Here is a 26,722-nt window from a genome sequence, read left to right as displayed (position 1 = left end):
ACTTGACGGTTTTTATGAAACAAGCGTCAAATATTTAGGTAGATACTTGATGATTATTTAAAGATAACTGTCAAGTATATATATTTGATGTTTTTTATAAATAACCGTAATATAAAGCTAAAATTTACACGTCGGTCTTCGATAAACAAACATCAAATTAATAGTAGAAAAAAAATTAAATTTTTTCACATATTTAACGCTTGTTTTGAAATAATCGTCAAGTTTGTCTGCCATATACTTGACAGTTCTTTTAAAAGAAGCGTCAAATATGTAATACTTGATGATTATTTCATAATAACCATCAAGTATTGTCATTTAAATTCCCTCCAGATTTCTTTTTCGCTCTCCATTTCTGCAGATCCTTCGTCTTCAGAAACAAACACAAAGCCACCGAAACCCACATTTCATCACTCTAACTGTCAAAAAACACATTTTCGGTCTTGATTCTTGAAGGGTTTTTGATTCTCGGCCTCCATAAGTCTCATGGGCACTCGTTCGTTTGAATTCTCGGTCTCTACCACTCTGCAACACACTCTCATCTCTGTTTTTCTACATAGTCGGCGTTCCCTATTCTTGTTGAGGTAGGTTCTTGCTTTCCCAATCATTAATCTTTATTTTGAATGTATGGGTTGTTGATTTTGATTTTCATATGCAATAAACAGTTTCTGTGTTACTTATTTTGATTTGCATTATTGTTCTTCTTAGTGAGTATTTGAAGTTTTGAGTTTTTAGTTGCTTAATTATTAAATTAATGGATTGTCCAATTATTTTGCTAATATGAGGAGATTCATTAAGGCTATGAAAATAGTATACCACCTAATTACCTTGTTTTTAAGTTCTGAGTGTTTGTTCTGGAATTGAATGATTAATTTAGATTTATATTCCTTGAGTTGTCAATTTTTACATTACTAGTTTTTCAATTGATTGAGAATTGGCTTATGAAAAAATATTTTTGAGATTTTAAATTGATATTTATATAGTGTTTGATGTGGTTTAATATGATTTTAATTAAAATTGGGTTTCTTATTAATGTTGTTATTATTGTTGTTGGATCATATATAGTCTCATTATGGATAACTTGATTTTTCTAAAGGCATAAAGACCTGGTAATACTCATTTTAAGCCATTATATATACTATCAATTTTTTTAAAATTATTCTTGAATATAACTTTATGTGATTGTTGTTAGGGATGCTATTGTTGTTGTCATTTAGATTAATAGAGAGAGGGGATAAAGCCCGGAAAACTCTCTTTTGCATTTGACTAAGTTATATTCTATTATAATATTTTAAATTGATGCACCTAATGTATTTATTTTATTTTACAGTCAGGATTTGAAATAGACGAGAGCAAGAAGGATTTTGTCCTTCAAAAGGCTGGGAGGGCATTACGGTCTTTCAGACATTTTATTACATAAAAATATTTGAAAGACCCTGATGCTGAATTTGTAGCCCAAGTTCCTTCCCTATTATAGCCTTTAGTAAAGCAAGAAGATTGAGATGCTTTTGTTGTCTCTCAGCGCGAGAAGGAATTTAAGGTATTTATGTTTCTAAAATTTAAATTTTAGTGCCTTTTATTGAATGTATCTATACGTACTAACAAGATATTTTTGTTATTGATTAAAGGAACTGGGCACCCAAAATAAGGAGAGAGTGGCCAAGAATGAATACCCTTACAGAGCAGGGAGGTTAGGGTATGCAGACGTGGAGCAGAAAGAAGTGGAGGCCGAGGGATCGGATGTTACTATATCTCGCCAAAGACTCTAGGCATTGGCACGAATAAATAAAGATGAGTGATTAATAACCCTGGTGTGAAAGAGATTGCTGAAAAAATTGTAAGTGTTATTCTTATCTATCAATTAATAAATGATTATTAAAATGCATACTAATTAGCTCTACTTTTCACAGGATTCCCTCTCTCAAGAAGTATCATAGGGCAAGCTTCCTGAGCATAAGGATATCTTAGCTAGAGCGTTGGGGACCCCTGACCACCTTGGTCGTGTTAGGGGTGTCGGCTTTTGTGTCACAAAGAAGCAATACTTTGGCAAAATTAAGAAGCGAACATCGGCTTCTTCATCCGAGGTCCAAGAGTTGAGAGAAGAGTAAGCTATTATGAAGTAATAGCTAGAAGCCCAGGCGAAGTTAATTGACATGCTATTGAAGGGGCAGATCCCTAGGAAGCTTTTGGCTGATGTTAGCCCCAGCGGGAAAGATAGCTGTACAGTCCCTTCAAACAAAATACCAGAGGTAATGCATTTTCTCTTCTAAATTTGCTTAACTAATTTTTTATCTAAACAACTGACATTCTTCATTTATTTAGGGCGAGAATGACTGCAACTGTTTAGCAAACGATCTGTCATGCAAAATAGTTGCAACGGGACGCGTGTATAACATTGTCGGGGACACAATCCATAACCTTCCCCTCCCGCCCGATTGCATTAGGGTTTCCTTGCTTGTTGCAATCGACCCTAAGTATCCATTACCTTATCCTACCGATGAGATGCAGATGGTAGGAGATGTATTAGGAAGCTTCATTGCATGGCCCAGCCACCTTGTTATGGTTGGTACATTAAAGCCGATAAAGGACCCAAAGCTACCAAAGGACCCCTTGCCAACAAAGAAAAAGGTATATATGATTTATATAATTATTTAGAATCTTTAATGTGTGTGTGTATGTGTGTGTGTAACTTTTTCATTGTATAGCCAAAGGGGAAAAGCAAATTGAAGGGCAAGGTGTCGAGCTATACTAAAAAGTCAGCCACAGTTTTACAACATGCAATGCCTATGCCTGTTGTAGAAAACAAATTCCGTGACTCTCTTAAGACCTATGCTTCAGCTACGAGGATAATTCGTCAAGTGCCGATTGGGGATATCATTAATTTTGACGATAGGCTATTTGGTAGAGCATCATTTAAAGTCATTCGAGATGAAATTTTGAATGAAATCCTCAAGCATGATATGGCGAGCACTAGTTTGATAACTTTTTACATGAGGTAATTCTTTAAGATTTATTAGTTAATTTCTTGAATTATTTATGTGTGTGAGTATGCAAGCATATTAACTTATATATTTTTTCACCCAAGTCACCTTTATACCTTATACGTGGTTCCTGGTGGCCTCGAGTTGAAGATCAAGCTGGTTAATCCTCATGATGTCTCTCCCCACAATAATATTACAAAGGAAGCCCTTGAAAATCAAGCAAGAATGCTTTCGGATCAATTTCGAGAAAGGGGAGCAACGAAGGATACTTTATTTCTCGCTCCTTACTGCCAAGGGTGAGTTGTTAATATTTGTTATGAGTAAATATTTTTTATATTTATTTGTTTGGTAACATGTGCTATTTCTTGTTAGGGGACACTGGATGCTTATTGTGGTTAATCCTGTTGCTCCAAAAATATGGTATCTCGATCCCCTTAATAGAGAGCTAAACAACAGGGAAGATATGGTGGTACTTTTTAATGAGTAAGTTGGATTTTTTTACTTGTTATTTATTTTTATTTTTAGTTTTAATTCATATATATTTCTCACATTCATTCCATAATTCCTTCTTAGAGCTGTGGTGTTGTATCGCACTGCGACCGACATGATTGTGTCCCTGAAGATGAGGGCATTTGAATCTTCAGAGAAATGGGTCACTGTTAAGGTATTCATTTAATTGGTCAAGTTTTTAATCAAGAAACTGTCTCATTATATTTTACAATTTCATTGACATGTGCTTTTTTACAGTGTCCATTCCAGCCAGATCAGAGCAATGACTGTGGTTATTGCTTGATGAAGTTCATGAAGGACATTATCACTCATGCCCCTACCACATTATCTGACAAGGTATATATATAAAATTTAATTACACTTCAATTATAAATTTTAAACAATTTTAATTAGCTACCTATTAACTTGAAATTGTTGTGACTATTTGCTTACAGTACTTTGAGGACATCTATTGCGTTCGTTATACGGCTGCACATGTAGAAGAGGTCCTTGAAGAGGTGGCCCAATGTGTTTTCAATATGTGGGTAGCAACAGTAGTTAGGCCGGTACAATAGTTTTACATTTATATACTCATTTTTTGGGCCAATTTTTATTGGATAGGCCACTTAGTTTTGGAACATTAGTTTGCAAATAAGTTGAGCATATAATTTTTAGATTTTAAGGTTAAATGTATAGGAATTTTTATGTTAATTAGATAGGAGATACTATTACAAACATTCATTATATTGCACTATTTTCATTGCTGGCTGGCTGGTTTTATCTTTATCTGTATCTTTATGCAGGGGGGCTGCTTTAAAAGCAGCCACCATATTAAAAAAAATTATGCCATAAATACTTGACGGTTATTTTAAAATAACTGTCAAGTATTTACAAATACTTGACGCTTGTTTAATATACTTGACGCTTGTTTTAAAATAAGGGTCAAGTATTTATTCTGGAAAGTGCATATTTAGTTCATATACTTGACGATTTTTTTCAAATAACCGTCAAGTATAAGATTAATACTTGATGGTTAAAAATCGTCAAGTATTATTTTTTTAATATATGTCTCACCCTTACTTGATGATTAAAAATCGTTTTTAACCGTCAAGTATTGTAAAAAATAAGTGTCAAATATGGGTATTTTTTGTGGTAGTGAATATGAAAGAATAGAGAGTAGAAAAGATTTGAATGAATTCAATTTCCAAGCTTGACTCATTTAAGCCTTGAAAATCGAATCGAGCTCAAGTGATTTTAGATACCTTATATAAATATCTTGATAATGACAATTAAAATTTTAATGCATGATTTTCTTAAAAAATGTAATAAATAAAATGGTGGTATAGTTAGAAAAATAATTTTTTTAGTATATTGTCCCTGACATTTTAAATCAAGCAAGGCTTTTAAAAGATGTTCCATATTATGGATTGAAGGAAATATTTTTTAGTATTGATTTTATATTCACTACTCATTTTTCATTATCAGTCTCGTGCCCACCTTATTATAAAACCCTTATACTATTTTATTTTCTTCATAATAAATTAAAAATTACTATATACAAAAATAAAAAAAGAGGTTGGATGCTATTGTAGAACTACAATAACCATCCGACGGTAATTACTATAGAGAGCAGATTATTACTTTTTTTCTATAAACTATTATTATTTTTTCCTACTTATTCCTTTATCATTTGTTATTTTTTCCCTCTTATCTTCCCCCCTTCTTTTTTTATCTTATAGATAATTATTTCTACTTATTTTTTTCCTACCTATCATTTGTTATCCCTTTTTTTTATACTTATTCCTCTTTTTTTCTATTATTATATCTTAACTGTTTCAATATTATTTAAACAATATTTAAATAAATATAATTTCTTAAAAAAGTTAAGAGCCTATTTATTTATTTCTCAATCTCATAAAGAAGATACAAAGGTCCCTTTACAATTGCCAAATGCGTTAGAAGGCAATGCATCAGGTGCAACTTCTTCCCAAACTCAATATTCATCCTATCATTCATGTTAGCCTCTTGAAGAAGTCTTATAGGTATGAAGAAGTTCTATCCCAAAATATCTCAAAAAGAGCACTAAAAGCTATCATCCAAAGTGCGATAAGGAAATATAAGAAATCCTAACTGATAGGGTGATTTGGAAAAGAGGAGTTTCCAACTATATTAAGTACTTAATCAAGTGAAAAGGTCAAGATGACTCTAAAGCAAGTAGGAAATGTGAAGACCTCTTGTGGCAATTCTCCGACCATGTTCAACACTGCAAGAAGGATGGTGCGATGAGGGTGTCATGAAATTAAGTGAGGAAGAATGTCACATTTTATGAATTTTAAGAGGATAAGAGAGTATTTCAAGATATTTAAGAAGAATCTAGAATGTTTCTAGATTGTTCTAGAAGTATCTGAAACAATCTAAAAGGATATAGAAACTTATGAAGAGATGTGGAGATATCTAAAATATTCTAAGATATTCTAGGATGTTATAGAATGTTCTAGACATATCTTGAAGATAGCCTTTAGAAAAGTTCATGTAAATATCTAGATATTTCGATAGAGAATTCTAGAGAGATAGTAGCAATTGTAGGATCAAATCAATCTCCACTGTCTATTAAGAGGTGGGAACATTCTAGATAAAATGGGAGGTCTACAAATACCTTTACCCTCCTCATTTATAAGTATCCTTAAGTTCTTAAAGCAATATAACTCTCATATTCTCTTAACCCTCTTATTCATCCTTTGCTCTAGAGCCGGTAATTTGGGCCAAGCCCGATAGGCCAACCCGAACCCGCCTGAAAATTTTAGGGCCAAACCCGAATAAAAAATATTTTTTAATGTTCGGGCTTATTCGGGTAGCCCAAATAAGCCCGAATACCCGCATTATTTTTTTATTTTTTTTTGCATTTCTTTTCTTACTTTCTAGTTTCTTAATGCTCTGTGCCTCTGCCTTTGCTCACTGCACTGCTGACCAACTAACCTGAACGCCTCTGCTCACGCCTCACGAAGTCAATCAAGTCACGCCTCACCTGCACCTCACTGCCTCAGTCTCACATTTATTGACTCAGCCTCACCGGCCACCGCCCTCACACGCATGCAGAAGCTAAAAAAGTTAAAAAGAGAAGAATAGTAGAACACTCTAGTCTGATAGTCTCCCGAGCACTCACTCAGCCACTCAGCACACTACCGCACTTGCATCGTCGATCACCTTGTCGTCAATCGCGAACACTGCACACACACAGCCAGAATCAAGCAAAGCAAGTAAAGACCACTCGGACGAGAGACCACACAGCCAGAATCGCGCACACTGTTGCAGTCTCAGATCTATTTGCCTCAAAGCCTCATAGATCTACTCACCTTGCCGTCACCCTCCTTTCCATCTCGTTTTGGTTTTACACTCTGCAAAAATATTTCACCCTCATCACCGAAAACTATCCTTGGGAGCACAGGTGAGCTTTCATCCTCTAATTTTCCAAGTTTTCCTATTTTGTTTCTTTCTATTTATGTCAATATTCGACTCATTTGGATGGAAAAGTGGATGCTGTGGCTGTCTGGCTAAATGAGTTATCTCTCTGTGTGTGAATGATTTAGATTGAATTTACTCTGACCCGTGAGGTGATTTAGACTAAGTACAAGTGGTTTTCTGTTCTGTCTTTATACATGTCTAGACAATTTGAATTTGCATGAAGCTATTTAGGAATAGATCTTGTATTGAAAAAAAATCTTGTTATGTATTATTTGGTGATCATTAATCATTATACTATCGTTTGGTGATCATTATACTCACTTAGCTAAGTAGTCACGATTGAGAGGGGCATGGGTTTCTTTTTTCTTTTTAGTGGTGGTTAATTGATTTTATTTAATTTTATTTATGTCTCATTATTTGCAGTAAACAATGTCTTCTAGTCAAAAGAAATATATTGAAATTGGTGGTTTTACTAGTAATAAAAATGTGGGTGCTAGTGGTAGTAAGGTGGATGATAATTTGCATGCTAGTAAGGTGGGTAATGTTGTTGAACAAGGAGAAAAATCTATTTGTTCTGGTAAAAGAAAAGCTTCTGAACAAGGAGGGAAGCTTTCTGGAAGTAAAAGAGTCAAAACTTGCATGTCTGATGTTTGGAAATCTTTTTCCAAAGTTATAATTGATGGAAAAACAAAGGCTAGATGTAATGGTTGTAATAAAGATCTAGCAGGATCTGGAGCTGATGGCACATCTCATCTAGCACGGCATACTAAGAATTTTCCACAACTAGCTAAGTATCATGATGTTGGGTTAATGTTGATGGATAAAGAAGGAAAATTAAGGTCTAGGAAACTTGATGAAAAGGAGGCACGACATTCTTTGTCTATGATGATAATTGAACATGATTTGCCTTATTCTATTGTTGAATATAAATGGTTTAGGCATTATTCTACTGTCTTGAATCCTAGCGTGAAGTGCATTACTAGAAAAACAGCGGTAAGTGATGTCATGAAAGTATATCATGGGCACAAAGAAACCTTGAAAAAAAAATTGTTAAATAGTGTTGGAAGAATTTCCTTGACATCTGATTGTTGGACAGTTGTAACCTCTGAAGGTTATTTATGTTTGACTGCTTATTTTGTTGATGAAAATTGGACGTTGAATAGTAAAATACTTTCTTTTTGTCACATGGAACCTCTACATTTTGGAGTAGAATTGGCTAGAAAAGGATATGATTGTTTGGTGGAGTAGGGGATAAATAAGAAAGTATTTTCTATTACTTTAGACAATGCCTCTGCAAATGATAATATGCAGGAGAAATTGAAAGAAAGGCTAGCTTTGCAAGATAGTGCAAGCTTGATTTGTGAAGGGGAGTTTTTTCATATAAGGTGTTGTGCCCATATCTTAAACCTGTTAGCTCAAGAGGGTTTAAAAGTGACAAGTACCGCTTTAAACAAGATTAGGGACAGCATTAAGTATGTAAGAGGATCAGAGGCAAGAATGATTGCTTTCAAGCAATGTGTTGATGAAGTTGGTGGAATTGATTATTCAATGGGCTTGCGAATGGACATGCCCACTAGATAGAATTCAACTTTTGCAATGCTTGAAAGTGCATTAAAATATCGTTGTGCTTTTACCAGCTTATCTTGTCATAATACAAGTTTCACATCTTGCCCAACACATGAAGAGTGGAGGAGAGGAGAGGAGATGTGCAATTTCTTGAGGCCATTTGATGTTATGACAAGGTTGATGTCTGGGTCTTGTTATCCCACTTCAAATTTGTATTTCTCTCAAGTGTTAAAGATTTGACTCTTGTTAGATGAAAATATGTTCAATGGTGACCTTGTGATTTGTGAAATGGCCAAAAGAATGAAAGACAAGTTTGATAAGTATTGGAATGATTATAGCAATATCCTTGCAATTGCAGCTGTGCTTGATCCACGAATGAAGCTTCAAATGATACAGTATATGCATGCCAAAATTGATCCTATAAGTTGCCATGCAAGGATTGGGAATATTCAAAGCAAATTGAAATATATTTTTAATCAGTATAAAGAGGTGACTTCTATTTCTGATGTTGGGGCTGGATCAAGTTCAACAATGCCAACACATGGGTATCAAGTTCAATCCTCCGTTACTTCTAATGCTTCAACAAAAACAAGCAATATTCAAGGGATTTTATATGTAAGTTTTTTTTTATATTTTTAATCTTATTTTAATTTTTTAAGACATATGTTACTTCAAATGTTTGCATAATGCAGGATTGGATTAGTTATACAAGTATGGATTTTATGTCTATTGGCAAGTCTGAGCTTGAATTTTATCTGGATGAAGCAATACTTTAGCCTCATGTATATCAAGAGTTGGATGTCCTTAAATGGTGGAATACTAATAAAGGTAGATTTTCAATTCTTTCGAAGATGGCAATTGATATACTTAGCATTCCAATCACTACAGTGGCAAGTGAGTCTGCATTTAGCATTGGTTCACATGTTCTTACAAAATACCGGAGCACTCTTCTTCCTGATAATTTTCAAGCTCTGATTTGCACCCGTAACTGGTTGCGTGGCTTTCAAGATGATGGTAATATGTGATTATTTTCATATATTTTTTTATTTCTTGATTAGAAGCAAATTTCACTAAATTATATTACAAAACTTGTTCATTTATTGCAGAAAATGAAATGGTGATTGAAAATGAGAGGAAATCATCTGAAGAATTATCACCAGTTGATATGCTCATTGGGAGTTCAAATGTAGCTTCGGATGATAATGACAATGTCAATCAAGAGAGTCAAGAGGAATAGGAAATTAGAGAAAATTGACAGCATGATGTTTTGACTTTTGAGCATGATATTTTGAACTTTATTGTGAAATTTTTATCTTTTTTGTGAAGGAATTATGCAATTATATATTATTAAACTCTGATTTTTAAGTTATTTAAACCTTTATAAGCTTTATTGGTATTTGATAGCATGCCTTTGTTGTTAAATTAAGCAATTAACTTTTCAAATTTTATTATTATTATTAATATTAATGTATTTTTAATAATTTTTCACATGTATCTTACTAATCTAGAATGTGTTGTTATATTTATATTATTTGAGAAAAGAAATAGCTTTTAAATTACAAATTAAAATCAGTTCAAGAAAGGAAAAAAAATATTTTTTAAAATTTTCAGGTATTTGGGCCAGCCCGAATAAGCCCGAAGCCCAAAGACCTTAGGGCCGGGCTTAACTATATGAGCTTTTTTTAAAGGTACGATACTTAAAGCCCGGCCCGAATTGAGCCCGGCCCAAATAAGCCCAGCCCGCCTAAATTACCGGCTCTACTTTGCTCTCAAGATTTCCCTCATTCAACTTTACCAAGCATCCTCTTTCTCAATAAATTAGGCTTACTTAATATCTTCTAATAAAGAAGGTCTAATCACTACGTAGGTTGAAAGACTACCTTGTGACACAATATTCTAAATGTCAAAGTAAAAAAATTCAACCATGCGCGGGTAAATGGTGAGAATAACTATGAATCTCTTAAGGTAGCTAAATGCATTGTCACCTAATTAGTGATGTGCATAAATAGATTAACGAGATTTCCAATGTCCCTATCTACTATCCAACAAAACCACAATCATGGGAATGAGCCTGGCAGAATTAGTGAAAAAAGAAGACCTTGTTGAGCTTAACTCTAGTTCAACTTCATGAAATAACTTGAGAGGTGTAGGATAAGTGGGAGCCAAAAATGGTGAAAGTGAAATACCACTACTTTTAACATTATTTTGCTTATTGATAAGAAGATATTCTATAGATATTCATATATTATTTAAATTCTTATATTGATTATTTAATGCCTAAATTGAAGATAAAAAACGATAAAATGTCTCACCTAAAAGATTTTGGTGCATTTTCAAGAAAAGGAGACAAAATAGCATGAAAAATGCTTTAAAACAAAAGGCTCAAAGTCAAGGACTAAGAAATCAAGAGAAAAAGTATCATTTACTTGTGGAAAAGATTGTAAAGCCTTCATCCACATGCGAATGTAACTCACATGGGGGATTTGGAGCTATCTAACACTCGACTGCATATGGACAAGCCTGTGAAGCATGCATCCGCAAGCAGGCGAGAGAAAATAAATGAGACAAAAATATAATTTAAATATTTTAAACTAGATATCAGCATATCTAATCAGATAAAGCATGATCTACATAGATTTTAAAGTAAGACCACTATATTTACATCAAGAGATTCAAGGAAAACTTCTTAATATTTTCATTTTATGTGGATGATATCCTATTGGCCATTAATAGTTTGGATTTAATAGTGGCCATTAAAGAATAGCTCTCATTGACTTTTGAAATGAAGGACATGGGTGAAGCAGAATACATTATTGGAGTTAAAATCCAAAGAGATCATTCTAAGAAGCTTCTTTCTCTTTCATAAGAGAGTTATATAAGGAAAATTCTTGAACATTTTAATATATGAAGGATTGTAAGCCTATAGTGTAAAAAATTTCACTTACTATTTCCCGATTAACTCCAAATCTCACTAAACTACAAGATTAATTTAGAGTAAAAGACAAGTTAACCAAATCTATCAATTTGGATTAAAAAGATGGGGTCCCAAGTTTTTAAAGTTTTAAACTATCTTAAAAGGTCTTACAAATAAGAAATCAAAGTTTATTAGCTATGCGAAAGCATGGGATCAATAAAAGGATCATTACATTTGCTTCAAATCAGAAAACAGTGGAAGTCTTCAAAAGCAAAGGCGTGTACCGTGGCTCATTAGACTCGTGCTATTGCTCATGAGCCCCTTTTCCATGCATTATAGCTCGTTGAACAATGCGATATAATCCATTGCATATCTCATGACAGCAAAACTCTATTGTCAATTTGATAGCAATTGGGGCAACTTTCAGCATGCCTTAATTCTCAATCCGACATCCGATTGATGCAATCTAGGTGTCTATAAAAAGATTTTTTCAAGATCTAGCTAAAGAATTTAGTTTCACCCTCAAAATATTTCTCATACAAGAATAAGAAACCCATTTTAAAATACTCACTTTTTCACCATATGATGGAAAATTAAGTGTCCAACTCACATATCAAAAGCCAAAAGCCATAGAATCCACCCTTACCACATACAATAGACTAAAATGGACTTATGTAACACACCACAACATTCATAAAACTTATAAATCACATTTTCAATGCTCAACCTCTTTAATCCCAAAAAACAGAAAAGGGAGCCCAAATTTTACATTTCATCAAATACTCTACAAAATCACATGTTATACACTCTATTCTTAATTGCACTAGTACTTTAGTCCTATTACAGATATCTCAATTCTCACACATACACCCTAGGGCCCATAATACACTTTATAGTTCACAAAATACATAATGCGAGTAAGTTCCAAATGCATTAGTCCTAGTTGGCAATATCAATCATCATATACACATACATACTCAAAAGATAAAAGAGGCTTGCTACTAGGATGTCAATCCCATACCTCTAGCTGTTTTCATTTATCCGATCCTCTTGAGTTATTACCTATAATATTGAAGATAGTAAGGTGAGTACAACTATTCAGTAACAAAGGTCTAACTATCTCATACTATTGTATGTCAATTAATTTAAATGCAAGTGGCAGAGGTAATCAAAACTCAAATCATAAAACATGTTCAAGAGCTTAATTTTTCTCATTCACAATGATACATACTCATGAGATATTAATCATATTAGTGTCATTTCATAAAGAAACATGACTGTCACATGTTTTATTCTACTTGGGTTACAATAGTGACAACCATGTTCCCTTTTTCACTGTATGCATGATCACACCTTCCTTATATCCTCCTTATTCCTCTAACATGAAACCATGGGCTATAAACACATTGGGTTCGTCTATATACTAAGACTACCCTAGCTAAAATACTTGTGAGAGGTTACCCAGCCAAGGCTTCTCATCTTACTTATGGGTCACAGCTTCCCCCATCTTTCTCACTATTAGGTGTCATTCTCCCTAGATTAGCTTTGTAGTTGAACATGGATGGCTAGTTAGGTTTGAATACCTCATTGAACTAATGGGACAATCCCTTGTTGAACCAATAGGATCAAGTACAAAATGAATCCTAGCTAATTGTCGAGCTCAAATGGGAGCCTTATTACGTGGATTTAAATCTCTACTCCCTTTTTTAAGCAAACTCTCCCCTATCATGATCATGCAGTGCATCAACATGCAACTTTCTAATAGCAAGCAAATATTCATTGTACAAGCATGCACAATATCATCATTGAACTCATTTTACATGTGGTTATGATACAACATATAATAATCAATCATTGAACTCTACATTTGCACTCATTGAACTCCACATTTTCACAATTATTGAAACTTCATATTTTCACAATCATTGGACCCCAAATATTCACATATACTTATAGAACTTCAAAACACATACTCATTGCACTCCACCAAAACACATAATTGTTGAAATCCTTATCAACACACATATCATTGAACTTCAAGGAACAACTCATCATAGAACTCCACTAACAATATTTCATACAATTTTTCATATAACATCCTCAAACTTTACAAAAATCAACATAGTGGATTTCTCAAGTATTTCATGCCACAATTGTAATTCAAGTACAAGTTTGTAAGCACAAAAGATTGTTACTGTACAATACATTTCTATGAAATGTATGATTGTAGATCCCTTAACAAAACCTATAGCCAATGAGATATTTGAGAAACATGTAAAGACCCATTGCATGTGTAGATTGTAAAGAAAAAAACTTGATGTAATCTTTTCATTATATTAATTAAAATTATTCATTTTTCATTACTTCCATATGTATGTATGTGAGAATCTACAATGTCTGATATAACTTACAAGTTGACAAGGTTGACTCTCTCATAACTGCTTTTGACATTCAATAGAATGTGTAAAAATGAGTTATGTTTACTAGTAAGGTAACAAGTACGTTAATATGATAGAGAAGAAACACAAACTATATGTTGCCCAAACATAGAAGAGTATGTTGAGATGAGATCAAAAAGTATTGAATCATCAATCCAATATCCATGATACAATCTAAATGTTTTATGTTAAGAAAATAGTTATTTCTTATCAAAGTTATATATGGGTGAAACACTACTACCAAATAGTCTTTTCACGTTGCATTTTTAGGCCTTTCCACATCACAATTGGAGGGGACATCATATTAGATAACTTAGAATAATGACTTATCCACCTCACATATATATGTGACATGAAAAATATTAACCACATCCCCTTTAAGAAAGGGGGACATGGTTTAAAAAAAATCACGTCCCTATTTTGCAAAGAGGAGACATGGTTTATAGACAAACCACGTCACCCTTGATCTAAAGGTGACGTGGTTTATCAAAACCACATCTTTTTTTAGTGAGTGAGATGTGGTTTATAAAGAAATAATGTCCCACTTATTTCGAGGATTGAGAAACCACCTCTCCATTTTAGTAGTGTTGACTTGGTTTTCTATGCACCACATCCCTCTTTTGATATTTGGTGACATAGTTTTTATAATTTTTTAAATGCACAATTTGCATTTGCTTTACAACCAACATAGAACCTACCAAAGTATGTCATGGAAATAGCTAGACATATAACCAAAGTCTAGCAAATAGCAACTCATATTTACAACTATTCATACACCTTCACAACAAAATATACCAGATTAAGTATACTAATGGAACAACAAAACTATTATCAGCTATTCAAGTATCAATATTTATAGTCAAATTTTAGAAAACTACTTGAACACATTAGTGTTTATAACCTTTTAACTTTTCATTGTTTTTGCTAAAATTTTAACTTAATGGATAAATTATGAAATTACTATGTAAATAGCTCTTGAAAAAGATAACCTACTAAATTATTTTGAATGTCACTTATGTCTTCACTAGTATAAGGTACTCATTATCAAAAAGATGTAAAATTTTCATTAAATATTTATTAGATATCCAAATTTTAAAGCCTCGTAAAACTAGTATTATTAAAATAACTAACAATATAACTTACCATGTGTAAATTTTTGTTAGTTTCGGTTTGAATAATCTCATATATATAATGGATAATATAATATCTACACTCTGTATTGCCTATCTGGTGATGGCACTAAAAATTAAAAATCAAACAATAAGTATAAACAAAAATATATATGAAATAATTGTGGATAAAAAGTATTAAATTGAAATTACTTATGTTTGGAAAGATCCAGTGGGGGATTTTTTTGAGATACATTTTTTGGTGGGCGGTGCTTTCGCCCAATCATATGATATATCTTCAGTGCTCTACCATGACATTTAAATAAAACATAAAGTACTAAAACACTATAAATATCTAATATTTATAAAAATAATCTTAAATTATGTGTTGAATATAATTTTAGTTTCAGTACTCGATTGCTTACCCATGGATCAAAACCAATGGATCTCTTGTAAACATGGACATACAATATAAAGGGACCAATGATTACTACAAAAAGACAAAGGAAATTAGTACTTGAAAGTATAAAAATTATTATCAAACTGAATATATATATATATATATAATGAATATAAAAAACTTGCTCTTCAAGAATTAGCTAGGGCAAGATAACATGGCAATTTTGTTTCTAAAATAGTATTGCCCACGTATCTTGTCCTATCACTAATATTATTGTGAGCCGACATTAAAGCAGTTGGACACAAAAATCCAACTGCTAATTCTAGTGTCCAGTGTAGAGATTACTAAGAAACCTATCAATAGAAGGATATAAAAATTATTGCATATAAATTAAAATAAATGAAAATGAGATAGAATATAGATAATAAAATAACAAAATAGATAATATAGCCTATGAGATATCCAGCTTCTTCATCAACAAGAATTTTAAGATGTCTTTCTTGTCCATTGCAAAAGGATATGACTTGTCTATACCCACAATTTCTTTAGGCATTATCAAATTGATAAGCTTTGTCATTGCCTTAAAAATTTATGTAATTATAGCAGATAAAGAGTAGTCCTCAGCATCATCAAAATCCTAATAAAACATCAAATGATAAAAGTTATATAAGTAATTAAAAGAGAAAAATCAAAGATTAATGAAGAGCTTTCCAACCTACTTCTTAACTTTAAGTTAACCAATCCCAATACAGTTGTCAAGAGTGTAAACTTAATACACCCTAGGTATAAGGGCTTCTTTACATCACTATAAAAGTTGTTATATATATGTGACTGTGCAAATGATGTCATCTCAACATCACGAATCATATCTTTTATTCTACCATCTCAATCATTAACAACTTGCTCATTCTGGGATATAGTAGTTGTTCCTACTTTTCCATGCCATATCCCTCTTATATACCTCAAATTTATCCCATTACAAATTAAATTCTCTTTTATTTTATTAATACTCAGTTCAATCTTATTCATGTAGTTAACACAAGGACAACAATATTTTTCATTTTTGCTAGGAACATTTTTTCTAGCAAATTCGAGAAACTAATCCACACCATTCTCATATTCCTCAGCCATTCTACTAGCATTCATCCAACTACGATCCATTTTATTTTTACCTAACAAATCATCACAAAGTCTATCAAATTAGCAATTCACTAGCTTACTTATGCTTCAATTACATTCATTTCTTAAAAAAATTGACAGAGTCTTTCCTTAAAGATTGAACATCCTAAAATTATAACAATTAGAAATCAATAGAACCAACAAGAAATTAAACAAATATTTACCTACTAAAGTTAGAAAATATCAAACTTAAGATTATCTAAGTTCAATTTCTTTAAAAAAAAATTAGCAGAGTCTCCCCTTAAAAATTGAACATTCTAAGATTTTAGCAATTCTAAACCAATAGATAAAGCAAGCAATTAAACAAATATTTCCTAGCTAAACTAATTTTCAAACTTAACTCTCAAACTAAATTCAACACATGAATTTCTTTCTTACCAATATTATATATTCATTGTATAAATATTATCTAAAGTATTATTATTTTTTATTTTGGGTGGAAGGTTTAATGCAAGGAGGACTTATAATTCTATAATTATAATATTATCTAAAATATTATACATTCTCTTTATAAATCTATAATTCAATTAGATAAAATTTGATAAAATATATACATGCAAGGAGGACCTAATCATTACCACAAATTCTTAGGTGTAGCATTATCTAAATTTCCATCAAATTATCTAATTAAATTAGAGCAAATAAATTACTTAATTGGAGAGTGGAAAATAGGATATAATGTGGGAAAATAAATTGGAAATAATGTAGAGGCAGAGTTGTGTGGAGATAACAACAAATAAAAAGAAAGAAAGAAAAAAATGTACCTAGAGCTAGTGTGGAGGAGACAACTGTTTGAGGAGAGAAGAGAAGAGCAAAGGGGCAGCTGATAGGAAATTAGTCGCTTATCCTCAAAATTACACTAAAGCTAACCCTAATGCAATATAGGGCCAACCCTAGGTCATCTCTCAAGAAATGGTTTTAAATCTAATTGAAAGTTATCTAGTGAAATAAGTCAACCAAAGTTTGTAGGAATTTAGTTACCTAGCTAATTATCTAAACTAATTATCTAATGTGCAAGTAATTAAAATGCTAGTGAAAGTGAGTGAAATGAACTTCCCTTTTCACAATAATGGAACCCTAGAGATTAGTTGATTTTGGACTCATTATCTTCTCATGATTAGGCTAAGTTTAGCTTCCCTTTCCTCTTGACTAAAGCTGTCATGACTTAAGAAAATTATCCTAAGCCAATTAACCTAATTAGCTAACCTCCCTAGGTCTTAGATTAAAGTCCCTAGTTCAATTAACCAATTGGTGAAGACATTAGCCAAGTGATTCACTCAAAATCCTCTCTCAACAGCCATGGTCAAATACATAAATTGAGCAATCACAAGATTATGTTAAGCTACTCAACAACACAAGCATTAACACCACAAGATTATGCAATATTAACACAAGATATTCACTAATTGAAAAACACAAGATTATGTGCCAAACAAAGAGTGGCAAAATTCAGTCATGGCTGTCCAAGGAAGAAATTAAATGAAACAATCCTCTCTCTTTACATCAACATCAAATTCAAATTAGAATTTATAAGCTAAGATGATTAAACCCTAGATTAAAGAATCTAACCATCTAGTAAAAAGAGAAGAGGATAGGAAACAAAAGAACTTAGCCAATTTGAAGCTCAAGACTCATCCTCCATCTTCATCTCTCTAGGATTCCACAAAGAAACTTAGCCAATCTTCATCTTCAAGAACCCTAGTGATTGCTTGTGAAGGCCAAACTCCATAGCTCTTGAATGATGGAAATGAGCTTCAATCCTTGTGAAAATAGAAGGGATGGAACGAAAATGAAGAGAGGAGAAGAATGGTATGAGTTTTGTGGAGGTTTGGTGGCTGAAAATGGAGGTTAGGGTGCTGGAAAATGAAGAACAAAAGAGAGAAAATGAAGAACACTATGAACAAGAGAGAGAGAATGTGGAAGATGAATGAGATATGTGATGGATCCCATTTGGGGCTTAAAATGGCGTGCTCCTTGGTGTCTCCCATCAGCTGAAGCTTAATTAAAATAAGGAAAAAAGAAATTAAAATGTAAATGGGAGCCTTGTCACACTTGCAAGGTGGCAACTTCCTATTGGTTTGTAGATGATTCCAATGTGTGCCTAATTTCTCATGTGTCATCCACATCATTTCAGCTGATTTAATCCCTCAAAATAATCATAATTCACGTGCAAACCATCAGCCATTGACCTCAAGGAGTGTTGACCTCAATTGCCCAATTGATGCACAAGTCACATGCCACCTATGTCACATAAATCACATAATTCAATTAAATAGCATATGATATTATAAAATCTAATTCATGTCCAGAATTAAATTCATATTTAGAAGGGAGAATTTATTAAATTAACCAAGTTTCAGGCTGCACAAAATTATATAAAAATTTTCACACAAAGGCAAACCAAAAACTAGGACAAACTAAGACACTTAAGAAAGTGTTGACTTTTTTATTTAATTACTCCCAAACTAAAATGAATTTTAAAAATATAATTTCACCATTCATCAACTGGACATAAAATGCACTTTGTCAATTTTTCTTGTACATTTTCTCAAAAGTTCATTTTTTGGACCAAAATGCCCCTAGTGCACTGATCTTAGAAACTTAGGCAAAGTTCCAAATCTAATGCAATGTGTGCACTTGAAGGTGATAAATCAGCAACAAGAGAGACGAGAGACTGAGGGATGAGAGACAAGTCTGACCAGCATGAAGTTGTTCAGTTATGAGTGGCTAGGGTTTCATTGACATAAAGAGCTGTCGAGAGATAGAGACACAAACAAGGCTGAGAGATAGAAAGGGAGGGAGCTTTGAGAGACACAAAGACAGAGAAGGAGGGAGCTGAGAGACACAAATGAAGATGAAGACAGAGAGGGAGTGGGTTTTGAAAAAATATAGTGAGATAGGGCATGGGGCTCCAAAAAATAGCATATTCTAAATCACCAATCCACATCTCCAATGACCTGGGTGATGTCCCCCTCCTCTCAAGGTGATGTGGATTCTTAAAATTAAAAAAACATTAATTTTTTTTTTTTACAATCCACATCTTATTTTTGTTTGGATGATGTGGATTGTGTTCTTTTTAAGTCACATTTTCAAAATGTGAAGTGAATTAGCATAGTAGAAGTGCCTTTTTGTAGCACTGAAAGGAAGATTACATGAAATATATACATCTATGATGGTTTTTGAGACATGACCCTTATGAAGTAATTTGTTGACTATATAAGTGTGGATACCATGCATATAAAAGAAACTATTTGAGTCCTATACTTAATCAAGAGGGATTAGATAAGTTATGAGAAAAGGATATATTGATAAATCTAGGACATTCAAGGCACATATTCAAATAAGACTAAATAAACTATAGGGTTATTATTCAAATATGAATAAATAAACTATAGAGTTATTTGTGCTGATCCTTAATATGATTTCTAGTGCAAATACTCAAAATAGAGATGTCAAGCTTATGCAATCACAAAAAAGCATATTGTATAAAGAGGGAAGAGAAAGGGATAGGAATGATAATATCTTCTTCACCAAGTGAGAATAGGAGATGTTTGATTATACATCCTTGGTAAATCAGGCCCAAATAAAAGCCCAATCATGGATGGGGCTTTATTAGAATAATGAGAAAATATGGGCCTTTATATGTGATAAACCTAGGTCCTTTAGTGTGATTTTCTCTGGCCATTTTGAATAAGGGACGGAATGGTCAGATAGCTATAGACACACGTTGCCCCTTAATGCTTCATGCATGAAAGCTCTATGAGGATGATCAGAAACATTTTCTAATTAAGCGTGTCTTATTCTGAATACCACTTCTCTTATACTCTTCCTCTTCGTGTGCGTACATTCGCTGTGTATTGTAAACCGACTTCAAACGCGTAACTCTATTCCCGCATAGAACCCAACCAGTGCAACTCTTCTTGTTTCCTCCTCCATTTACTCGCATACTTGATCAATCTTTTTCGAGTTCAACATCAACAAAGAAGTGTCCTCGCTTACGGTCTTCTTACTTCAAGTAATAACAAGCTCTTCAAGCTTGAAATGATAAAGACATTGACTTTTTCTTTAATTCTTTTATTTTTATTCGTTTTTATTTTATTTTTGTTTGTTATTTGAAATTTATAATCCTTTACTTAATTAAAATGACCATTAATAATAAATACTATCAATAGTAGTAATAATAGCGGCAATTAAACACTTGATGGCATGCTGGCATGATGATCCAACAAATTGTAGACGGGGTGGAGCAAATCGCTGTAACAATAGTAACAATAACAAAATAAAATGTGTAAGTGAATTAATTATTTATTTCCTCTTGGTTTGGATAGACAGAAAAATAGAGATGAGAGAAAGCTAAGAGTAAAACTCAGGAAAAAAATGAAAAAAATTTAATATTTTGAAATTTTTTCTTCAAAGTTTTCCCTACTTCATGTTTCCTTTTCATTTTTTCTTTTTCCTTCTATCTAAACAAAGCCTTGATTTTACATCATGTCTCACTTACTTCTAAAAAGAGAATACTTATGCTACTTTACACAACTTTAAAAAATATATGAACATATGACCACTAGTAAACTTTCTTTGGTATAAATATTTTGGATGGCCATTATTTGAAAAATGATGCATATTTTATTTAACAATAGTAATATACGTATTACATATTTATCATCAGATAATCATATATTTAAGGGGAAATATAATTTATCATTTTAAAGAAAATGTGTCATAATAAATTACAACTAAGGTTGAAAGACTCAACCTTCAGTACATTGGAAGCGTGTAAGCCTTAAATCTTCTATCATTTGTCCTCAAACTTGAAAAAGAAAAAAAGAAAAGAAAAGAAAAAAACCGGGTAGAGAAATAAAGATCAAATTATTAAAGTGATCTAATATCACATAATGTAATTCATAAATTTGCATGTTATTTTTTATGTTTGTGAGCTGTAAAATTATTTATCAATATTTTATGATTTAATACTTTTAATAGTTTACTTTTAATATGCAATGGACTTAATCATTCAATTTATATTATAATATAGATTATCTTTATAGAATTTAGTCAATTTAAAAAAAACTTATTTAAATGCCACTGATTATTATTGATATCATCACTAATATTCAATACCAATTTTTTTTTTGACGAATGCATAATTTTATAACTAATTATAACATTTTTATTAAAATATCTTTATATATTTGTCATCTACTTTTTATTAAATTTATGCGTGGTGTATATTTTAATAGTCATTTTCTGAAGAAACAAAATAACTTTTCTTATAATTTATCTTTAAATTTTATATTATTATATAGTTTATAATGTCAAATTCAATACTATATATATAATTTAAATGAGGTTTGTTATAATTCATGTGAGGGCCGTTAATGACATAAGGTTGCCTAGCCCAAATGAATATATAGAGAAGAGATTTTGCTAAAGTATGTAATTGCCTACATCAAACAGTCTTTTTTTATTAAATAATAAAAGAAAATTAGAAAGAGGATCTAATATTGCCAAAATTTATTATAAAAGACATAAAAATTAAAAATAAGCTCAAGGATCAAGATAAATATATTTAACTATTATAACATTAATATAAAAAATTTTAATAATACCTTAAAATTATCATAAAGTACTGTTTAAGTTACAAAAAAGTTGTGCAGATTTTAATTGCACACAAATAAAAACAAAAATAGTATTAAATATAATTAGATCAATATATTTTAAAAATAATTACTGTTTAAATTTTAATTTACTATAATTTTAAAATATTTACTTTTAAAAAATTATTACATTTTATTTTTTCATTGGTTTAAAAAAATTCTTTAGTGTTAACTCCTCTTTATAGGATTTATTTAATATTACGATGAAACGAACTACAATAAACTAAGATGCTAATGAATTAAAATTGAGGAAACCATAAGTCCTCATTATCTTAATAAGAAAATTTGAACAATGTCACTGTCTTAATAGGAAATTTTGAACTAAAATATTACAATATCAAATTGATGTTCAATAGCAGATCATACTCATAACATTTCTTACAAATTCTAGAAAAATACATTTAATATCAGATAAATCAAGAAACCAAGAAAACATTAAAAAAATTTATATTTGAGATTGGAAAAATGATAATAAAATCTTCTCAAATTATATAAAAAATAATTTAATCTTTCGAAATGCCATAATTTTATTGAAGTCTTAAGGGACTTTTGTGTCAATATATTTTAAAGTGAAAAGTCCATATTACTCCTATTAAAAATAATAAGCTCCCATAATAACTTTTGCTTTAGGAATAATAATTTTTATTCTATAAATCACAAGATTTGAATAATAAATCGCAATTTGTCAAGTATAATTTTTGTTATTGAAAAACAAGTTCTTCAAATAATAAGTCCAAAACTCTATAAATAACAATCTGATCCCTCAAAATACCAAAATTTCACTAAAGTTCCTAAAGATTTCTATGTTAATAAATTTTAAAATAAAAAAACCATTTTACTGTTATTGAAAATAATATGCCCCAATAACAACTTTAACTTAAGAAATAAAAACTTTTGTTTCGTGAATTGCAAGATTTGAACAAAAAATTATAACTTGTCAAATGTGATTTCTATTATTGAAAAGCAAATTTTTAAAATAACAAGTCACATTCACAACTTTTGTCTAAGAAATAATAACTTTTATTCTATAAATGGTAAAAGTTGAACAAAAAATTACAACTCATCAAGTGTAATTTTTGCAATTGAAAAACAAATTCTCAAAATAACAAATCATAATCACAACTTTTGTTTAAAGAATAATAATTTTCATTTAAAAAATTACAAGAATTAAACAAGAAATTATAATTTGTCAATATAGATAAAATGATCTTTTAATTTAAAATTTATTAATGTAAAAGTCACTAAGAACTTCAGTAAAATTATAACATTTTTGAGATATCAAATTATCATTTATATAATTTTAAAAAATTTTATTGTCATTTTCCTTTTGACTTTCCTCGAGTACATATCCCGCGATGCAAACCATTGAAGCTGCTAATGACATTGTCTTGCATATTGTCACCATCGCCACAAAACTCAATCTTAACCTCGATATACATAATAAGACACAAAGTCGTTAGCAAGCAATGGCTTCTGATCATTCACCATGCAACTAATAAAGTAAGTGATAAAGTAGAATGATTAAAATTTGAATCCAATTACTTAAATGATAAAATGTTACAATACAATCCAAATAAATTGTAAGGGTTTAGAAAAAGCAAGGCGATGATGATGATAGTAATAGCAATAGACAAAATTGTATTTGGTAATGTTAATGATATAAAATAAAAACAAAATGGAGGCTGAAAAAGCATACCAGTACCATCTATGTGTGTGTGTGCGTGTGTGTAAAATCTCAGAATTGCAAAGTTCTGAAGATGCAAATATCAAATAAACTTCTAATCATCTAACTGCAGTAATGTGACCTATCAACCAGATATATTCTGGAGGAGGAAATGTACTTATAGAGTTGTACCGGATGGAATAGTATGTACGGGAGCGGAGTCACAAGACAGAACTCGATTAGGGTTTACATAGCAAACTGACACCCTAAAAGAGAAGATTGAAGACGAGAGTCTGTATCCTAGAATCTAGAATTGAGCAAATCGCATTATTTCACTCTCCTCTATTGAATTCTTAACTGACCACGCACGTATGCCTTCTCAGACGTGAGAAGTTGTACAAATCTGTTCCCACCAAATTCACAAAATTCAATAATGAGAACGTTTGCATGCAAAAACCCAAAGCATATTATGCTTAAGAATTTAAATTTTTTCATATTTGCAGTAAAGCCTCATGGGCTTATATTGGGCTGATCCATCAAAAGTGGATAACCCAACAAAACCAAATACTTTTTAACATGAGAAACTAAGATATATCTTAAAATTTTTCACTTGCTTTGATTTCTAATATTATTTATTTACATATCACTGTTAGTAATGTAACTGTCAAATTCAATTTGAGATATGATAAAAGAAAATATAAGAGATTTGATTAGGGACAATTTTGTATTTTAAAATTTATATTTAGCATTTGGTCCTTTTCAATAATTATGATTTTAAAAAAATTTAATATATATTATTTTCTCCACATCCTTAGTAATAATTTTTCCAATAACAAATATATCAATCAATCGGTAAAGGTGGATTGAATGCGATCCTGCATGCGCCTTCACAATATCTTTATCCATACACCCTCCAATGCCACCATGAGAAAGTGATGGCCGCCCTTGGACATATCTACCTCCTTAATAATGCAATCCAACTAATAATAATAACAATAAAAATAATACGTTGTTAGAAATACAAATTTATTTTTGAATTTTGATATTTGTTATTCTTGTCTTTTTTTTTTTATTACTTATAGATATCTTTCTATTCAAGACAATCTTATTTGATGCATGATCAAGCACTAAATGTGAGCACTTTTTTTAGGAAGAATATGAACATTGGTTTGTTATGTCATGAGAGATTAGCCCTTTCAATTAGATTCAATCCTTATTATTCTTGAATAGTATTTGAGTTATTACAATATTATATAAATTGTTTATTAGTTTTTTGTATATTTATATAGTTTTATTTTTATTTTTTTGACAGTATTTTATTTATTGTTTAGAAGACATAGAACCCAATATAAATATAGTCTTTGAATTGTAATTTTATTTTTAAAAATGATAACTTTTAAATTAATATGAACATTTCAATACTGATTTAGAAAAGCAACAAACAAAAGTGTAATCTCTGTTGAAAAATAAAATACATTATAATATCTGTTTTAGAAGATGCATGTGAATGTATGTACATCAGTATATGTATTAACAAGTTAGGTAAGCCTCTATAATTTAACAAATTAAAAAAAAAGAAAAGAAAATATGACTTGGGAAATTAAAGAGAAAATCTTGTTTGTATGTCCTTGAGATATCGGGTACCCCACCAGATTTTTTTTTTTTTTGTTTTTTGTTTTTCCTTTGGGGGGACCGGATCCTCACCAAACTTAACTGCTAAGAAAGCTGATCTTATCATGGATTTGAATTGCAAGTTACTTAAATTGTAAGTTACTTCCTACCATAGGTCACATATTAATAAAGATAATTAATTTCTTATTTTTATAAAAAAAATGGACATGTTTTTTTCTTAATCTATTTATCATGAAAAGTGAGAAAAAGCATTTAGTCAGATTATATTTCTTATAATGTTTACATTAATTAATTTAAGGATAAATTTGAAAAAAATATAAAGTGTCTTACATTTCTTCTATTGTTTACACATATCCTTTTATTAGAGGCAATTTTATTTAAAACATGATTAGGTATTAAATATAAACATCTCTCCTAGCGGAGATTCAAACCTTGGTTTACTTTTAGTAATTTTTTTGCAAATAATTTTGGAGAGAAAGTCAGCTAATTAAATGCAAACAAATGTCCATTTAGTGTAGGAAGATCATGAGATACGTATTTACTTTATCCAATAGAGGATGAACATGAACAAAATATGAGACTGTTGAATCATGTATTTCAATTATTATAAAACTAAGAGAAAATGATTTATTACTTGTGCAAGTTAATATTATGTATACTAAGAGCATGAAGAATGAGAGAAAATTAGACTTAATAGGTTTATGCATTTGTTTCTTTTCTTAGATATTGTAGTAAAAACTATTGAGGGAAAAATGACAATTTGAATGATAAGAATACATCCATTAAAACATGATATAGGCTCATAAGTTTTAGAACTTCATTGTCAAACACTTATAATGCATGTGTGCCAAATTGTCTAATTCACACTCATTCGAATATGAGCCCACATGCTAATCAACATTTATTATAGGACTTAGTAGATTCAATTCAAGCTTGAGTTAAGACAAATACTCACTTGAATTAGCCTAAAAAATATTTACCCAACACTATCAGTCAATTCACAATTGTCTTGAACTAGACACAAGTCTGTTTGACCCTTTAATGAAGGCAAATGCCTTGAGCTTGGCTAGATCATGCTTGACTCAAGCTTGAGTACACACTTAAATTAGCCATTGCACTTGGACTTACTTTTATGATCTAATTATTGCTTGAGTTAGATGTTGTACATGATTGAATTGTCCCAGAGTGTCAGCTTGAAGTGTTCCATAGTATAATACATGTGTGACATCCTAGTG

At 31.1% G+C, this 26,722-nt stretch overlaps 1 protein-coding gene across 1 annotated transcript in view; it reads right to left on the bottom strand.

Annotated features, from left to right (window-relative positions):
* The window catches only part of LOC129316440 (LOB domain-containing protein 7-like), a 45,170-nt gene extending 38,327 nt beyond the window's left edge, over positions 1 to 6,843 (bottom strand). Inside the window, exon 1 of the mRNA XM_054960869.1 lies at positions 6,821 to 6,843. Coding sequence (XP_054816844.1) covers positions 6,821 to 6,843 — 23 coding nt within the window. The remainder of the gene's footprint in view (positions 1 to 6,820) is intronic.
* Positions 6,844 to 26,722: the final 19,879 nt, after the last annotated feature.

Source organism: Prosopis cineraria, unplaced genomic scaffold (genome assembly GCF_029017545.1).
Source record: "Prosopis cineraria cultivar Desert tree isolate PC_DT_omini unplaced genomic scaffold, ASM2901754v1 PC7, whole genome shotgun sequence".
Taxonomy (NCBI): Eukaryota; Viridiplantae; Streptophyta; class Magnoliopsida; order Fabales; family Fabaceae; genus Prosopis; species Prosopis cineraria.
Note: the sequence above shows the minus strand (reverse complement) of the source record. Positions and strands in the feature narration are given on the sequence as shown.